An 18,768-nucleotide genomic window follows, 5' to 3' on the forward strand; every position below is an offset into this window, starting at 1 on the left:
TGGTGGGTGCCCTGCCCTGAACTTGAACTGTGTTCAGTTACTGGCATCTCCCACCATCCACGGCCTCTGCTGTGCCGATGGCTGTGCTCTTGGGGGTCTGAGACCCTGGTCAAGCAGCCTGTCGTCTGCCCTGGGTCTCTGGTGGCATGTTGGCCTGGCCCGGGGTAGCGCTGTGGACAGTGGTGGCCGGCAGGCCTGGGCACGGGATTCCCTGGGATGTGGTTCCAGGTGGAGGTTAGCACGCAGAGCTGTGCGGGCCCCAGCCCGGGGCTGCCCACAGGCGGGTGCTGGTGTGCAGGGCCCTTAAGGGGCAGCCGCTCTCCCCTCCCTCGCCCGGCCATCGGCCTCCAGCACCCTCATTCCCTGCGGCCCCTCATCCTGGGCCCCATCTCCTCTCGCCCGCCTGTGGTCAGACAAAGCTGCCAGGATCAGCGTCCCTGTCATCCCCAGGGGCTCTTTGCTTCTGAAGATCGCTCTGCATGGTGTGTTGGGCCAAAGGGGGTATGTGTTGAGGACATGGAAGCCCAGGTAGTCAGGCTGGATGTAGGAATGACCCGGACCAGCAGTTGGCCCCACCCCAGCCACGGGGGCCTTCTCTGCAGGGTGTCCCCAGCTGGCTGTGGGGGCCCCGGGCCTTCTCTACAGGGTGTCTGTAGCTGGACCTGCCCTGCCCCCCGTTGGCTGTGGGGGCCCCAGGGTGGGGCCGGCCCTGGCTTTATGTGGCGCCTTGGGCTCCATCATTGCCACAGCAACTGGGCCTTTGTTGTTTCTCAGGCCTGGGCCGAGTGAGACTGTGATCCTCAGTCCTGCCTGGACTGTTAACCAGGAAGGAAGTGGAGCGGGTTCTGTCTCCCAGAGAGGTAGGTGTCTCCTGCTTCTACTGTGACCAGAGAACTGAGAAGCACAACCTGTGCGCATCCCCAAGCAAGACACAGAATGAAATAATGATTCAGGGGCTGTCAGGACCTGTGTCAGGTTTCAGAAGGTCACGTTTGCCAGGCTGTGATATCATAAACACGCAGGTGTGCCCAGGACGGCCTGTTCAGAGAGCATGGTGTGACGGTGTCTGTCTGGCAGGGGGCAGGGCCACCATCCACAGTCACACTGGGCCAGTGCAGCAGCCTCTGCTCGAAGCTTCTGTGAGTCGGCCATGTTTGTGTTGGGGACGTGGAGGTGACGATGGTCTTGTGGGAGCATTGCGGCTCCAACACATCTCACACCAAAACCTGGACTAAACCCTTAGGAGTAACGAAAAACGAATGTCAGGAACTGAGCTTGGGCTAAGAGGGGACCCAGGCCCCACCGAGTCTGCCCAAGAGGGAGATCGTTAGGTTCCCTTCCTGCAGGCTGAATCCAGAGGAACAGTCCTGGCATTTGCGGAAGGAGTAGACGGGGGACTGGCTCAGATCTGGTGGGGGTGGGGGTGGGGTGGTTAGGAGGTCGTCTAGGGAGTGACACCAGCACAGGCTCCAAAGGCAAGAGATGGCCATTAGCGGAGGGGGTGGGGAACGACGTGGCTCCAGTCCGAGGAAATAGCATGAGAAAGGTGAGGAACGAGAAATGAGTCAAGAAATCTTGTGTGCCTATGCTGTGTGTGTGCGTGCGTGTGTGTGTTTGTGGTGTGTGTCTATGTTGCGTGTGTGTCTTGTGTGTGTGCTGTACGTGTGGTGCATGTGTATGTCTCTGTGGTGTGTGTTCCACACGTGTATGCGCTCTATGGTGTATGTGTGTGGTACGTCACGCATGTGGTATGTGCGGTGTGTTGCGTGTGCACGTGTGTTCCGTGTGTGGTGTGTGAGCGTGAGCATGTGGATGGACGTGCCCGCACGGGTGTCTTGTGCACACACGGAGCCCACGTTAACTGTGCCGTCTGGTCTCGGCAGGAGTCGGGAACCCGTGCGTTTGTTGGTAACTGTGTATTTGTCCTGGTGAGAACTGCTGGAATCTTCTGAGACTGAAAAACCAAACCAGAAGATCCAAGGGGGTGTTTGAGCCGAACACCTGCCCCGCCAGGGGGCCCGGGGCGAGGCCCCTGCTACCACCTGCAGCTGTTCTCTCCAGACCCCCCGGCTCACCAGAGCCCACGTGACTGCGGAGCCCGCGGGGCCCGACTTTGGTGGTGCCCACCACAGCCACTCCTGGTGACTGGGTAAGTGTGCACCTCCCGCCGCGGCTGCTTGGGCCGTGTGCGTGGTTGTGACCTCACACTCATGGCGCTGTGGTCCTGCCCCAGGGACCAAGGCTGCGCTCACCCTCCGCGGAGTGTTGCTCTTGGTGCCACTTTGAGATTGGCTGCAGGGAAGCTTTCGGGGGGCCTCCGAGGAGTGCTGCTGCGGTGCCCCCACACGTGCACTCTCAGTCCCATGTTCCCGTGACACTTTGGCTGTCTTTGTTCGGGTTCAAAGTACTTTCAGAACTTGAAAACTCGCTCTGTTTCAAGTTTTACCAAATCCAATGCCAGCTGCAACCTCAGTGTCTCCACGTCAGTGATACCATTTCTGTCCTGGGAAGCCCCGTAGGATGTGGCCCACCCTTGCCTTCCACGGGCTCCTGGGCTGACATGCGCCCTCCCGTGCCTTCCCTGTGCCCTCGTGTCCTCTCCGCACCCCCTCGCTCCTTCGACAAGATAAGTGCTGTCTCCACTGCCATCCTCCATGGCACTTCCAATTTCTCCCACATCCCTGCTTCACCTCCCTGTGCCAAGGTCTGTGGTTACACCCTAGAGCCCACCTCCCCGTTAGTGGGGTTTGGTTTTCAGAAGCATCCTTCCCATTGGCCGGTACTTCCATCCAAATGTTGTTTTCGTGCGGGAATTGTGTCGTTTGTAACACAGGGTGCCTTTCTGTGCTCCAACCCCCGGGGTGCTGGCCTCGCCGTCCATGTGGGATGGTCTCTGTGGTCCCCCAGGGGTCTCACTGATCAGGTAAGCCCTGCCTGGCCCCACACCCCGAGAAGAGTGTCAGAAATCCGCCCTAATGAGGCAAAGTCCCCAGGACCCTCGGCTCTGCCGGGGGCGGCTGTGATGTGGCTCACCTTCTCCAACAGACTGACACCTGGCCAGAAGTGGCCACGGCTCCCTCCCAGCCCCTCAGCTCGGCCTGGGTGTCCCCAGAGTGCCCAGAGACCCCAGAAGCCCCTTGGTCAGCAGGCCTTTGTTCTGGAGCAGGAACGTCCTCAAGGGAAACTTGCAGAAGATTCCCTGAGGATTTCAGCACACAGAAGTGTCGCGTGGTCATAGGGTCTGCTTTTCCTGCAACCTTTTCCTCGGTGTCCCTGGGGGTGGGGGTGGCCCTCCACCCGTCTTGCAGATGGATCTGTGCAGCCGGAGCCAGAGAGGGGCCCTGCGGGAAGCCAGCAGGAAACAGGCCTCGCCCCGCCGCTGGTCCAGAGTGAATGGCTGGTCGTGGCCCCTGCACACCTTCCAGGTGGTGGCCTGGACCATACTGTTCATCTTGGCCTTCGCCAACTTCTGTATCTTCGTCCCCTTGCTGCCACCTAAGTGGAACTCGATCATGTATGGTGTATCCTTCACTGTGGGAGCAGTGCCTGCTGTCCCAGGGAGGCTCCCCACGGGCCCTGCCCCAGATCTGGCTCGGGGCCCTGCCATGCCTACCAGCCCCCCACACCTGAGTCACCCATGGGTCCGCACCCTGTTCTGCGACCCCACTCCCCCTCTTTACCCCAGACACCCGCCATGGCCACGCTGTCTGAAATCTTACGTTTGTTCTCTGTGTGGCTCACTGGCTTGGGGCTGGGGCTAAAAGCACAGGAGTGTCCGCTGCTTGCCTGCTGTCAGTGCAGGGAGAGCACGCCTGGGGTCCAGGGTCTTTGGGGTGAGGCAGGCAGCCTGGACGACAGGAAAGGGTCGCACAGGGGTCACAGGGATGGCTCAGAAACTGAAGGCTGAGTCCCAGGGATTCACATGGCGTTCGTTCTCAGGGTCTGGGGTGCCCCATGCGGGCCCCACTTGTCTGCAGGTCTGCAGTGGGCTGGGTCAGGCTGGCTGGTGGGGGAACCACGCCAGGGGTGCAAGGAAGACACCGATTATAACCGTGTCCCTTCTTGCAACAAGTGAGTCTGGTGACGGGTGTTGGCCGGGCCTGGAGTGGCCGAGGCCAGAGAGAAAACCTGCCGGCTGCGAGGAGCCACACAGTGGGGACTGTGAACCCCGTGGTGGCCTTGAAAGGAGGTTCCAGACATGTCACCAGAGTAGGCTTCAGGCCAGGTGGGCAGGCATCAGGGACGCACTTGGGGCTGACGCGCAGGCCCCGTGGTGGAGCGTGGCAGGTGCAGCCGAGTGCTCCTCCCCTGGCCAGGCGGGCATCGCCAGCCTAGCCCCCTCCTCACACCTCACTCTGTGAGTGACGGACCTCAGTTCCGCCAGCGCATCCGTGCTCTGGGGGCCACCGCTGGCCAACCCCACCAGTGAGCCTGGGCGTCCCCCATGGCCTGATGTGCAAGCCTGCTGCCCCCTGCCCAGAGCCACGCAGCCCCTGATCTGGCCGGCCTCCCCCTGTGGGGTCCTCAGGGTGTCTGATCCAGCGGCACAGAGCCGAGAATGTGGGTCCTGTGTGTCTGAATGCAGCTGCCCCACTTCTAGGCCTGTGGCCCAGGGTTGGCGACGCTAGGTGGGGCCTCCAAAGCCAACATCCCACGCCCCACATCACCCCGTGTAACTTGTGTCTTTCACACACACAAGAGGATGGGCAGAAGTCGGCCAGCCTTGTAGATTTCTCCACTGGTCCCCAAAACCTGCTTTGTCGGGATTTTAAATCCAGAATCCAGTCACAATTCACGCTTTGCATGTGGCAAGGGGTCTCCTCTCTCTGTCCCAGCACAAAGGCCTGCAGTGCCCGACCCACGACTTCCTGGTCAGAATGGCGCTCTCACTGGGACTCGCACCACAGCGAAACATCTCCCAGTTCTGAGAGGGAGCCCTCTCTCGTTCTGGGACCAGAAGCCCTCAGTGTTGGCAGGGGCCAGCTCCGGGGAGGGCCAGTTCCTGGCCTCCTTGCAGCGTCCAGCTGCCCCTCTATCTGTATCCTAACCCCCGTCCCTGACCGTGGGTTTGCGTTCTGGGTTCCAATCCGTTGTCTCCCTTCTCCCTTCGCCGTGGCTCAGCCTGTTCTGGGGCCTTCTCGAGCTGCCTCGTGTTCTCTGTGCAGGGAGCACTCTGAGAACTCACCTGCTTTGGGGCCCAGAGGGCGCCCTGAGCTCACTTGCACACCCTTTCTCCCAGGAGCCCCTGGCTGGCCCCAAGTCCCAGGTTCTGGCTGGCTTCCTTTCCCCCAGGCTCCGAAGCGCTTGGCCACCGGGGGGCGCCAGCGTCGTTCGGCCCTGCAGGGGCTGCTGCCCCAGGAGGGAGGGCAGGGTCTCTGTTGCACCTCCAGAAGGCAAAGCAGAGGAGGCGGACCCCTGGTTCCCGGCTGACCTCAGAGGCCAGCTTCCCCCACCGCCCTGCCCCTGTGAAGGGCCCAGAGGGTCCCTGTGCTGAGGGACTGGCCTCTGATGTGACCCGTCTTAGTCCCAGGGCCTGCGCCGTGGCCAGGCAAAACCCCTGGTTAGGTTAGCCTCAGTGACTGCAGGGCTGGTGGCGGGTGGTGGGAGCTCTGGGGGGCGCCTCACCCCTTCCTGCCGCAGAACCTGAAGGACCCGAAAGGAAGGTCAGGAGGGTATGTGTCCTGGGCTGGCGGAGCTGTGTTTACCAAACACAGATTGTCTCTAAGGGGATGAGGCCTCGAGGGCAGGGCCTGGCCTTCTGCATCTGGAGACCTCCTACCCTGTCCCTTTTACGTTTTGTTATTCTCTGCAACCTGAGAGACACCCATAACCCGGGCATCTGAATGTGGGGGCAGAACTTTGGTGTGGTGCCCACCTGCTGACACTTCTCAGCCAAGTGGCTGATGATGTGAACGGCCAGGCAAAACGAGGTGGCCTTTTGCTCACCCGTGACACACCCACGGGTGACCTGTCATGAACCCGTGTTCGTGCTTAAGGGGGCTTGCCCACCACATGGCGGGGGGCTGCCCCTCTGTTCCTGGGGGACACGTTCTGAGAGTGGCCTGGCCACGGCACCTGCAGGGTTGGGACATGTGGGGAAAATCAGGCTCAGGTCAGGGGCCTTGCTGCCTCCAGTTTGAAGCTATAGTGCAGGCCACGCTGCCCCTACAATGTCTCCAAGGGCCCCAACGCCTCAGTCCCTCCCCCATACTTTGCCTGCCTATTTCTGATGCGACAGAGGAAGGGGCCTTCCTGTTGCACCTCTTGTCCTGGGTCGGACCCCTCTGCTCAGGACCTGCTCCCGCTGCCCCAGTAACCACACAAACAGTGCTTGCCTCCAGCCAGCGCCTCAGGCTTCAGGGAATAGGTGCAGGGAGATGGCATACCAGCACTGTGTTGGTGTCTCCAGCTGTGATGGCAAAGCCTGACCAGACCCCTGACCACCCGGCCACAGCCCCATACCCTGAATGGGACAGCAGAGCAGGGGAGGCTCAGGCCTTACCCAGCCCTGCAGGGTCCGGTGGCCACAGGAAGGGCCTTGGTGTCACCACAACCCTTATGTGGCACTGAGTGCTCTGGTCAGTCTCGTGCCCCCGTGCAGGTCCCCCAGGGCCCGGCTGGTTCTCAGCCACCCGTCCACTCACCCCTGGCCTGGGCACCAGCTTGGGCTGATCCTCGTGGCCCTCAGCTCATTCTCATCTGCCCTCCTCCTGCCCTCCTCCTGCCCTCCTCCCCCAGCAGGGCTGGGTCCCCATCGCCTCCATGCCTTCATCTGGCAGCCTGAGCCCTGGGTCTGCACGTGGTGCCTAGAGGCTGGAGGGCGAGGGAGGAATGAGCGATTTGGGCCAGAAGCAGCCTCCCACTCAGGCTAGTGCATTGTGGAGGCAGGACCCCGCCTGTCAGCTCCAGGCTGCTCAGAGGCAGAATCAGAGGCTGCTGGCAGGTCTGAGGAGGACCCCCCGAGGGGGCTTCCCGCAGGCCTGAGCAGTAGCCCCAGCCCCCTGCTCTGAACCCCCACCCCTGTCAAATCCTGGCAGAACCCCGTGCACCCATGGCCTCGCCTCCCAGGCTGGGTCATTTCCCCCAACCACACCCGGGAACCCAACCTGTAAACCCTGAACCCTCCCATTCAGCACTGGTCCTGGGAAGCAGGGCAGGGCTGACAGGGAGGCGGCTTCCACCTCTTCTGTTTGGTTTCCAAGGGGACAGACAGTGTGTTGGTCCCGAAGGGGAGGATGAGGGTGGGAGCCCGGGGACTGGTTTTACCCTGGGTGCCACGGCGGGAGTGGGTGCCAGAGAGCCTGAGGGGCCTAGGGGCGAGGAGAGACAAGATGGGACCCAGACAGACCGTGCAGACTGGCTGTGTGAGCCCTCCCTGCTCCCCTCCTTCATTTTTTGATGATACACTGTCTTCTTCGCCCGACGCACGTGCTCTGAGCATCTCTGCTGCCCAAAGAACCCCCACGACTTCGGCACCCAGCGTGGTGGCCGCTGGCCCCTGAAGGCCTTCCCTTGCTGCCTCGGTGAAGCGCGGGGTCCACACCCTCAGGCCATAAGCAGGCGCCTCCAGGGTCCTGCTTCTAGTTTGAGCGGGCACCTTCGCCGTGTTGACCAGGCCTGCCTGCACGTTCCTTGACACACTCACGCCCAGGTGACTGGTGGGCTTTTCTGTTTCTACTTCGTGGTCCACTTGCTTGCTGTTTGCATCGATCCTGCTGAAACCAACGTACGGCTCAAGAACTACTTGGAGCCCGTACCCATTTTTGATCCATCCAAACACACGCGTGTCATCGAGAACCAATATTGCCACCTGTGTGAGGTCACCGTGTAAGTGCCCAGGGTGTGGGAGCAGGCAGCCCCAAGGGCACGGCCCCTGCCGTGTGGACCCGTCCCCTCTCCGTGCTGTGCACAGGCAGGTCCTGCCCCGGCCTTTCTGTTTTCACACAGCTGACCGGTGCTGCTTTCCTTGAATGACCAGCAGTGGCCCTGAGACACGCAGGACCCCTCACCCATCTAAGGGCTCAGATGAGTCCCAGCCCCCCCACCGGAACCCCACCTGGGCTAGTCAGAGCCCTGAGGGCTCAGCAGGCAGCCTGGGAGGGAGGCCTGTGGCTCAGGATGGGAGCTGGTGGCACAGTGTGGCAGGCGTGTCTGAGGGAAGATAACCCCCCTGGGGCCTGGTCTTCCCTGCCACCTGTCTCTCCTTTCTGACCCTGTCTTCCTCCCACACATGCTGCTAATGGGCTGCTCATGTGAATTCTTCCTTCTAGGAGCCAGAAGGCTAAACACTGTGGGGCCTGCAACAAGTGTGTCTTTGACTTTGACCACCATTGCAAATGGCTTAACAACTGTGTAGGGGGCAGGAATTACAGGTGAGGGGCTGGAGGGGGAGGTCCGGGAGGGAGGGGCAGAGTCCTGGGGGAGGGAGAGGGAGACCAAGCAGGGAAGAGGGAAAAGGGCATTGCAGGGGCCGGGGGTGGGGAAGGGAGGAGGGACCTCGAAGTGGGGAGGGGTGAGGTCCTGGTGGAGAGAGAGGAGGTCCTTGGCAGGGGGGAGGGGTGGGGTGCTAGGGAAGGAGAAAGTGAAAGGACTGGGGGAGGGAGGGGGATTGGTCAGGGGGAGGGGGGAGGGGGCCCGGAGAGAGGGGTCCTGCAGGCTGGGGGCCTCATGGGTAAGAGGGTGGGGGCCACAGGCAGTGGGGGGAGTCACATGCTGTCCCCAGCACAGCGGTCCTTAACGTCTTTCTGTTCTCCTTGTCTGGCTCTGAAATGTGTTGGCCTGGAGCCCCTTCCGAATGTGGAGGCCCAGCCCCATCCAGAGGGGCTCAGGCTGAGCTGACTTGTCCTTGACCCGCTGGCCTGGACCCGGGCGCTTTCTCCTGGGAGGCCGTCAGAGCACAGAGGATGTGGGCCGAGGCTGCACTGGGAGCAGGTGTTCAGTCCTGCACGGGCTTTGCCAGGACCCCATGTGCTAGGGCCCAGGCTGTGAGTGGCCAAGAAAGTCGCAGGGGCTCCCCCAGCTAGTTCAGAGTGGCCTTTGCCGGCTCATGGCGCTGCAAGGGGTTCCGCTGCTCACCCACCACTCATAGCAGGTGTGCTCCGTGCAGCCTGGTCATGGAGCGTCATGGTCTGTGCTCTGTGCAGCCCAGTCCAGGAGTGTTGTGGTCTGTGCTCCGGGCAGCCTGGCCCAGGAGGGTTGTGCTCCATGCAGCCCGGTCCAGGAGGGTTGTGCTCCATGCAGCCTAGTCCAGGAGGGTTATGCTCCAGGCAGCCACCGGTCCAGGAGGGTTGTGGTCTGTGCTCTGGGAAGCCTGGTCCAGGAGCGTCGTGGTCTGTGCTCCGGGCAGCCCGGTCCAGGAGCGTTGTGGTCTGTGCTCCGGGCAGCCTGCTTCAGGAGGGCCATGCTCCGTGCAGCCCTGTCAAGAAATGCTCCACTTGTTCAGGCTTCAAAAGCGTTGCTGCTTTGAGCAGAAGGAAATGCAAAGCTGTCCTCATTAGAAAAGTCAAATGAGAATTGGGGGCCTGGGAGCCCTCATGTCGCCCTCTCCACTACAGAGGAGGAGCCCCAGGCCAGCTGGAGTGGGGGGGGGCTGCCTCCTCACGGTAGCAGGGCTCTCTTCTCTCCCCCAGATGCTCCTCTTAAGGTCTTGGTGCCACAGGCTGGTCGCCTTGAGGTCTGGTCGGCTGTCTGGGATGGGCGAGGGTGTGTGGCCCTGCCACTGAGGAGGACCAAGCTGACCGGGCCCCACAGGGCACACAGGGTGGAGTTCCGAGGTCCTGACAGTGGCCTCCAGAAGTTCCTGGTGGGGACGGCTGGGCCCCAGGAGCCCTCCTATCCACTGGGCAGTGGCAGCAGCAAGGAGTGTGTGCAGAAGTGAGGGAGGGCACCATGTGCGCGGGGGTCTTGGTGAGGGCATGACCACCCCTGTCCACGTGGAGTCCCAGACTCCCTCCTGTCCCTTCCACCGTCAGGCAGAGAAAGCAAGAGGAAATGACTACATTTACAAGACGAGTTGGCCAAAACAGTTGGCAAAGTGTGATAAGCTCCTGAGAGGACGTGCCTTCACAGGGGAAGTGCCCGGACTGGGTGCTGAGGCACCACAGACACAGGAGTCAGAGACGACAGCGACGTTTCTGGCCCCGAACATGCAGTTGGACAGGCTTTGGCCCTCACCCTGCCGGGAGGGCCGCCTCCGGCCTGGTGCCAGCAGCACCGGATGGCCGAGGGCCTTCTGCTGCGGGGTGGGCCCGTCGGCTGGAACAGCTGCACCGCACACCACAGGCTCCCTGGGAACCAGAGCCAGGTGTGGGGCCAGGTTTGTGCCCCCTGCACCTCGGGGACACACAGGACACGTGCCCTCCAGGGCCTTTGACAAGGGGCCACAATGCAGGCTGCCCTCCACATCCACATGACCCTTTGAGGACATTCTCGTTTTAGCTCTCTGCCTAAAGATGTGTTAAAAAAACAAAAACAAACCTCAAGATGTTCTGGAAAAGAATAATGGAGTCAGATAAATTTCAGCTGGATAAAAGACACTGCTGAAGATTGAAAATGCTAAAGAAACAGTTTCCTTAAATATCACCACGGTAGAAAGCCCAAAGGAAGACCCTGCAGCAGGAGATTTTTCCAAGAATTGCTGACCAGAATTTAATTTTTTGATGGTTAGATTGTTCTCTGTGTCCTGAGCACAGGCAAGAGGACAGGAGTGATTCTGGTCTAATGCCAAAGCACAAGATGTCACTTGTGCACAGAGGTGTGCACAGGCCCCGGGAGGGTGTGTGGAGATGATGCACTGTGGGCCGCTGGCCGGCCAGGCGCCCGTCCCAGCACCCCTGCTTCCCCGACCTGCTGGGCTTCCATGCTTCTGGATGGAAGCACAGCACCCAGGATCCCGTGCAACATGGGGGGCAGGGGTGGTGGTCCCGATCCTGACCCGGCGGAGCCCTGGTGAGCAGTGGCGGCGTGCGGAGGAAGCTGCAGGCAGCCCGACCCGCCTGGAGCCTCCGTGTGCCCACCTGGGAGCCAGGCCAGGCCCTTCTCACTGCCGCGTGGGGTGGGAAGGGGGCACAGAAACCGGTGGTGCCCTCAGGGCGTCCCCTGGGGATCTCGGGTGCCAGGAGACAGGAAGAAGGCTGGGCCTTGGGTTCGGGGTCAGGGGCACCTTGCCCAGCCCTGAGTCTGGCTCTGCCCCCCGCAGATATTTCTTCAGCTCCGTGGTTTCCGCCTCGGCCATCCTGCTCTGCCTGATCACCATCCTGCTGTACATCTTCATCCAGTACTCAGTCAACCCGGAGATGCTGCGCACTCATCCCCTCTATGAAAGTACGGCGGGGCGGGGGGTGGGGGGGGCTCCTCTCTGGCATTGCTTTCTCTTGGGTCACTCGTGGTGGTAGCCTCTCCCTCCAGCTGTCTTTCAGGGAAAGCTCTCCTTCTGGGGGATGTCAGTCTGGCCCGCCCCTAGCTGGGTGAGCTGTGGGGCCGGGCAGGAGGGCAGCAGTCCCCCAGGGACCAGAAGGCAGGTTTGGGGCCCCGTGCCCATCACCCAGTAGTTGGTCTTGGCAGGGAGCAGGGTGGGGCAGGAGGGCAGGGCTGCCTGGGGAAGGTGCTGGGTGGTGTGTGGCTGCAGGTGTCTGCTGAGCGGCTCCAGGAACCTGGCCTTGGGAACACATGTGCCTCAAAGGTCTGTCCATCACTGCGCAACCCCGGGCCTGTGACCCTGACCTTATTTGGAGAGAGGGTCCTCCCAGATGTGATTAAGGATCCTGAGATGATCATGGGTTACCTGGCAATGTGTGGGATCCTGGATCCAGTGAAAACATCCTTATAAGAGACTGGAGGGACATGGCCACAAGCCAAGGGGTGCCTGGAGCCCCAGAAGCTGGAAGATCCAAGGACAGATCCTCCCCCATGGCCTCGGAGGGAGACGGGCCCTGCAACACCCTGACTTCGGGGCTTCATCTCTGCTGTTGAAACTGCCTGGTCTATGGCCATCAGTCACAGCAGCCCTGGACACTGACACAGGGAGAACCCCAAGCGGAGCACCACATGTGTCTGTCCTGAGTGTTTGGGGACCTCAGCCCTCAGGGTTCAGAGCAAAGCTTCCTTTCCCGGTCCAGGCCTCTCTCCAGAGCACGTCACGGCCATGCCCTCTTCCTGGAAGGGCACCATGCCCTGTGCACCTTCATCCCAAGGCCTTCAGTGCACCTGGGCTGGATGGGCCGTGGTGGGATGGGCCATCTGACCTGCACCTGCTCCGGAGTGCATCCTGGCTATTTCCATGGTAAAAGGGAACAGTGGGAGTCTCAGCGAGACCCGGCCCTGCTCAGCGGGAAGAGCCGCCCGCGCTCTGCACACAGCCAGCTGGAGGCCTCCGCCTGCCATCCTTCCTGACATTCTCCACACATGGCCTGAGCAGAGGGGCTGGCCGGTGACCGCCGCCTCAGAACAGTCACCGGTGGGCACTGGGGATTCCCTGCGAAGGTCCTCCCGGCCACGGGGCCTCTCATTGCCCCAACACACTCTGAAATGCGGCTCGCACATGGTAAGCAGCAGCCTCAGCGCACCCGAGTTCCATAGCACATGTCCTTACTTCCTCCCAATGTGGGCGTCGGCTGGGCCCTCGCTGCCACGCGCTGGCAGAACAGAGGGCAGCCTGGTCTCCGAAGGTGCTTCTCTCTGGGAACTTGCCCGCTCCAGAACCATCGTGGATGTGCTGCACATGAATGCCTGATGACTGAGGCAATCTCCTGGGTTTGCTGTTCCAGAAGATTCCATGGGGCTGCTTACCCGCCAGTTCCCTGGGGCACTTTGGTCTCATTGGTGGGAATTCATCAAGACATCACCGGCTAAGGGGACAAGCATGTGGCCGGCCACCCCATGGTACATCCAGCCTCATGCACACTGCGCCGCAGCCCCCGAGGCACACAGCGGGCCTGGCAGCCACTTTCCATGCCACGTAAAGGACTGGAATCAGTACCTCCCAGACTCCGTGGTGGGATGAGAGCATTTCAGCTGGATTCCATCTCCATGGGCCTGCCTGCAGATTCCTCAGTGCTTTCCTCACACCGAAGTTCGGAAGTGTCAACAGCCCTTGGGGCCCAGATGACCAAGTCCTGGAAATGTCCCAAGGCGCTGGCTACTGCCTTGCAGTTCCCTGTGAGGGTGGCTGACTGAGAACAGGGAGGGCCTGGCACAGTGGCATGGCCCTTGGGACAGGGTGGGGGTTCAGCCAGGCAGGGGGTCAGGCTCTGCAACCCGGACCCTTAGTTATCCTCTCCCAGCCTCACCTTCCAGACCCGTAAAGTGGGGCTGTGACACCCACCTCAGTCAGGGGGCTGCAAGGGCACCTGGGTGAGGTAGGGCACACACTGGGGTGGGGGAGGGGCTTCCTTGGGCTGCTCACCCTCCCCCACCTCCCAAGGAGGGGCTGGCCATGCCCCAGGTGCTGGATGCATGCATGTCTCCCTTGCCTCCGCAGATGTGCCCAAGGACACTTGGCTGCTGTTCCTTCCTTTTTTCCCTGTAAAGACGAAGGCCCTGGTGGTCCTGGGCATTGGGGTGTTCGTCCTGCTGCTGTCTGCCCTCAGCCTCCTGATGTCTGGATACCTGTTCATCTTCCACCTCTTCTTAAGTATGTGTCCTGACCCCCACTCCAGTCTCTGTCCCTTGCGTTCCCACGTGGCCCAAGACAAGGTCTGCCGGCCCCTGCTAGAAACAAGCACATCAGACAAATGACAGGAAGAGACACCCCTAGAGGGACAGCAGGGCTCATTCTGCTCTGAGGCCTGCAGAGGCCACGAGAGGGACTAGGAGTAAGTTAGATAAGGGAGCAGAACGTGTGAGGCAGGAACAGGCACCATTAAAAAAGGAACGGGGGATTTAGAGAAGCACCAAGTCCTAACAATGAAAAATAGTGAGCCAGCGACAGGGTATCTGCTGACCCAGCTTGCTGCAGGGACACTGGCCGTTTCCTGGAGTCCACGCGGCACTGCGTGCAGCAGGCCCCACCACGCCGTGGCCCAGGGGAGGGCATGAATTCTCTCTGTGGCTTCTGCAAGGGAGAAGGTGGCAGCGGGGGCCCTATGTGGCTGCCAGAGCGGGTCTGGCACAGGGAGTGTCCTCAGCAGAGCCAGGGCCGGAATCAGCACCCGGAGCCAGAGGTGGGTCAGCCCAGGCCCTTATCCTAAAAGCTTCCACGCACTGGCCAATGGGGACAAGGGTGAATTTGGGGACAGTGCCCCAGCTGCAGCATACAGTACAGCCAGCAGGTGGCAAGCTGGGCAGGTCCAGAAGTCCACTGCGGCCACTCAGGACAGACGGATGTGAGACTGGAGAACAGGTCCACGGGACAGATGGCCAATGGGAGATCCAGGCACAGGGACCAGAGGGCCCCAACCCAAGCAACAGGGAGGGTGGTGGTGCCACACTCACTGTGGGGGTAGGGGAGGGAGATGCACACGGAGCTTATGGCTCAAGGTGCTGTTTACAGGGTATTTGGACAGCAAAGCACAGACTTCCAGAAAAAGTTGGGATATTAGCTATTGTTATAATACACTTACCCCGCTTGAAGTAACAGAGTTATCACCTTGCAGTCTCTGTGGGTCATGGGTTCAGCATAGCTTAGCTGGGTCCACTGGCCCTGCTCGGCCACAAGGCTTCCTCCAGGTGTGAGGAAGGGCTGTGGTCTCCTCCGACTGGGACCCACGTTTAGGTTCAACGCCAGGGTGTTGGCAGGCCAGTTCCTGGCCTCAGTTCCCCGTGAGTTGTTGGCCGGTGCCTCCTCCCACCAGGACACTCCAGCACGAGGGGGCAGCCGGCCTTTTGTAGCCCAGTCATGGAAGCGACGCCCCTCACCTCTTGGGCAAGGCGCTGGGGCCACCCACTCTCCAAGGGATGGCGTGACACAAATACCCTGAGGTGGGGGGTAGGGGCTGCTGGGGGGCCTGTCAGAAGCTGTGGGCAGCTGGATGCCTCTTTGAAGTTTGGGGGAAGGACATCCTGACACTGCAGCACGAGTGGAGTGCAGCATTGGTGAGGGCAAGACCTCCCAGGAAGATGCACAGATGTCTGGTACCAGCAGCAGGGGTGTGGGGAAAGCCGCCTCCACACAAGTGGGGGACAGAGCATCCCAAAGACCAGCGGCCCCGGGCTGCTGTGTTGACGCCTAGTGTCGCTGGAGGGGACACGGCAGACACTCATTCAGTGCGCACCGCACTCTGGCCTCCCTCCCCAGCCACATCTCCTCTCGTTACTGTCAGATGAAGGTGTTTACTCAAAACTCAGGACGAGTGTGAGCTCTGGGGAACACGCAGTGTGTACTTGCCACCTGATGGTGATGGCAGCCATCCCTGCAATCCCTGCCAGAGAACTAGTGTTTTCTCGAGCATGTGGCCAGATGCAAATTATGCCCTCACACAGGTTCTGGGGGAGGTGGGAGAACCAGTAAGAGCCAGGTGTAGTTCATCAGGAAGCCAAAGCAAACACAGACAGATGCCCTTGTACAAACCACCCAGGGAAGGGAACGGGCTCCACGCGGGTGTGGGGGGCAGCCCACCTTCCGCCCGCCCCTCCAGCTGCAATTAGGCTTCTGTGGGTGGCCCTTATCCCTTTCCAGAAATAATTAGAAGCCGTCTGTCCTCGTGTTTGTTGGTTTTAGGGAGAGAAGTGGGAGGATTGGTGCCTCTGCTGAAGCAGGCACAGAACCCGTTTCGTGGACGGTGCTGTCTGTTGACAGACCCGGGTCTCAGATGTCCTTTCAGTGACCTGGGGTGCTTCTGCCACAGTGCCGGAGCCAGCGTCCGGGGCCACACTGGTTTTGTGGGCCTGGAAGGCCGCAGGGTAGCTGTTCCTGGGACGGGGCGCCAGCAGCCTTGGGGCTGTGACGAGCTACTGCTTGCCTCCCACAGGCCAGGTGGGCCCCGGGGCGGCCATGCAGCAGCCCCCCAGCGCCCCAGGTTAGGAGGCAGCTCCCGGCATCCTGGGGGGAAGCCCTGGAAGACCGGGTTGTGGCCTGTGGGCCACTCTGCCCGCCTGCGTAATTGTAACTGCCTGTTTCTGCCTTTCTCCTCTCTAGTGTTCAAGAAGTTGAGCACATATGAGTATGTGATACAGAAACGCTATCAAAAGATTCCAAAAGTTCCAGCAGGGAGGCAAGAGCTGTCCTTCAAAATAAGCATGCCACAGGTAGCGGGTGCCCCTCTGCTTCACCATCTGCGCTATCCAGGCCTGGGGCAGCGCCCAGTGTCACCTTGCAGCTGGAACTTCTCACAGTCCTTTGCTTCTGTGTTGGCACAATTCTCTGATTCTGTGTGTGTGTGTGTGTGTGTGTGCACGTTGTGTGATGCAGTGCAGGTGTATGTGTGTATGTGTATGTGGTGTATGTGATGCAGTGTGTGTGTGTGCGTGTGTTTGGTGTGAGATGCACTGCATGTTTGCACGTGTGAGTGCATGATGTGTATAATGTGATGCACATGTGTGTGGTTGTGTGTGCATAGTATGTGATGCAGTGCATGTGTGTGTGGTTTTGTGTGTGTGTGTGTGTGTGGTGTTTAGTGTGAGATACGGTGCTTGTGTGTGTGACTGAGTACATGTGTGTGATGCAGTGCATGTGTATGTGTGCATGTGTACATGGTGTGTGTGATGCCGTGTATGTGTGTGTGTGCAGCGCAGTACATGTGTGTTTGGTGTGTGGTGTGCATGTGTGTTATATCATTTGTACGTTCACTGTCCACAGAATCAAGCCAGCAGGGCTGACTCCTTTTAGGCCCATATATTAATGCAGCTGTTTCTCATCAAAATTAAAAACATTTGCTTTTTTTTTTTTTAATTTTTTTTTCAACATTTATTTATTTTTGGGACAGAGAGAGACAGAGCATGAATGGGGGAGGGGCAGAGAGAGAGGGAGACACAGAATCGGAAACAGGCTCCAGGCTCTGAGCCATCATCCCAGAGCCTGACGCGGGGCTTGAACTCACGGACCGCCAGATCGTGACCTGGCTGAAGTCGGACGCTTAACCGACTGCGCCACCCAGGTGCCCCAAAAACATTTGCTTTTCAAACGAGCACCATTAAGAAAATGAAAACATCAGCCAAAGGCAGAAATATTTGCAAATCATATACTTGTGCCCAGAATATATAAAGAATTCAAAATTTAATTATAAGAAAAATGAACCAGTGTTTTAACTTTTTAAATGCGCAAAAGATTTGAACCAACTGTTCACCAAGGAGGATCCACGGTAGCAGATAAGCACATTGACATCAGTTACCATTAAGAAAACACAAAACCACAGTAAGATACCATTACACATCCAGTAGAATGGCTATAATCAAAAGAACCAATAATAAAAAGCATTGGTGAAGCTGTAGATCGAAAGGCTTCTACGTTACCAGTGCAGATACCAAATTATATCACTTTGATCAGCAGTTTGGTGTTTTCTTAAAAAGTGAAATGTATAGTCACCGTTGAAGTCAGCAATCCCACTTCCAGGTTCTTATTAGAAGTGAAGACACAGGTATTCATGTGACAGGGGTGCTATCCCCCAGTGAGATCCTTTCCTAGGACCCAGGGACGCTGAAGCACCATTACTCAAAATTAACTAATAACTGGCTTGAATCGTGTATAAGACTAAGCCCAGTGTCAACAACTTTTTCACGTTATGAATTTTTATTGCTCACAGCAAGAAGATGACCTGAGTCTGTCTGCACGTAGGTAAGTGTGTAAGCTTACTAGAGTTGTTTTATCTGTCTGACAAAGACTACATGCTCTCAATTGTCTTGCTTTAAAAAGTCTTCGTTACTCCAAGGTTATACAAACATCCACATTCTTTGCTAGTGTTTTCACCAGCTTTATTCGCTTTGCATTTTGATTTCCAAGCCGTCCTGAATTTGTGTGTTCACGGAGACAGGGGCTAAGGTGGATTTGCCCAGGACCTAGTGCCCCCGGCCCCCCCAGGAGACCCTCTTCCGGCCGTGCCTCACCCTGAACGTCCAGCAGGGGAACGCCCTCGGCATTCTTTAGTTTTCATAGTTGTTGACAATTCCTCCACGTTTTTAGTTTCCGTATAATTTTTTAAATAGTTTTGATGCAGTTCTGAGAAAGGCAGAGTTCGAAGTGGAGTTACAGGAAACATTCCTTAGAGGCGGGAGCGAGCGGAGCCGCATGGTCTCAGCTCCAAGCCCTGAAACTGCCCCAGAAGTTGGTCTCCCCTGGGGGAGCGGGCCGGAAGTGCCCCAGTTCTGTGGTGCTCTCGGAAGTTCGGCCCTCGCAGAAACGGTGTGGGGGCGACTCCCACGTTCTGGCGGAGCTGGGCAGGTCGCAGGGCTGCTGCTGGTTCTTGACCGAGGATCGGGAATCCCTCCAAAGAATCCGCTCATTCCTTTTGCATTTGTTTCCTTAGACACCCGGTAGCCATGCTTCTGGGAAAACCTGGGTCGTTTGGAGTTTCACTTGAAGCATTGCCACACTGCGGTCCTTTAGGTACAATCTGAGCACGTTCCCCTCGCCCTGTCCAGCCTGGGGGCCAGCCGCCTCTAGAAGCAACTGAGACTAACCCCGTTTTCGGGCAGTCGGTGTGGACACTGCGCAGGAACTGGGGACCTCGAGTCTCTGGCCTCCCCACGCACTGCAGTCACTGCTGGTGCTCCGAGGACTGTCTTCCAAGTTCTGTTTTAGTATTATTTTGTGAGTTATACTCACAGTGCTTTGTTTTTGTAAAATTGTAATCACATTGTTCAACTCTTTAGAGCCCCTTTTAAAAATTCCATATATTG

The 18,768-nt window shown here is 59.1% G+C and overlaps 1 protein-coding gene across 2 annotated transcripts; it reads left to right on the forward strand.

Annotated features, from left to right (window-relative positions):
* Positions 1 to 772: 772 nt before the first annotated feature.
* Positions 773 to 17,752, forward strand: LOC122478612 (probable palmitoyltransferase ZDHHC11B). 2 transcript variants are annotated; one of them, XM_043572164.1, is made up of 8 exons: positions 773 to 860; positions 1,884 to 3,521; positions 7,652 to 7,827; positions 8,271 to 8,372; positions 11,198 to 11,322; positions 13,478 to 13,630; positions 16,073 to 16,182; positions 17,676 to 17,752. In XM_043572164.1, exons 2-8 carry the CDS (start codon positions 3,309 to 3,311, stop codon positions 17,709 to 17,711), a joined length of 915 nt encoding a protein of 304 aa, XP_043428099.1. In that variant the 5' UTR covers positions 773 to 860; positions 1,884 to 3,308; the 3' UTR covers positions 17,712 to 17,752. The 2 variants fall into 2 exon arrangements, with proteins under 2 accessions (XP_043428099.1, XP_043428098.1); XM_043572163.1 differs by lacking the exon at positions 17,676 to 17,752 and having other exon boundaries at positions 16,073 to 16,536.
* The last annotated feature ends 1,016 nt before the right edge of the window (positions 17,753 to 18,768 follow it).

This window comes from Prionailurus bengalensis, unplaced genomic scaffold (genome assembly GCF_016509475.1).
Source record: "Prionailurus bengalensis isolate Pbe53 unplaced genomic scaffold, Fcat_Pben_1.1_paternal_pri Un_scaffold_110, whole genome shotgun sequence".
In the NCBI taxonomy this organism is placed as follows: Eukaryota; Metazoa; Chordata; class Mammalia; order Carnivora; family Felidae; genus Prionailurus; species Prionailurus bengalensis.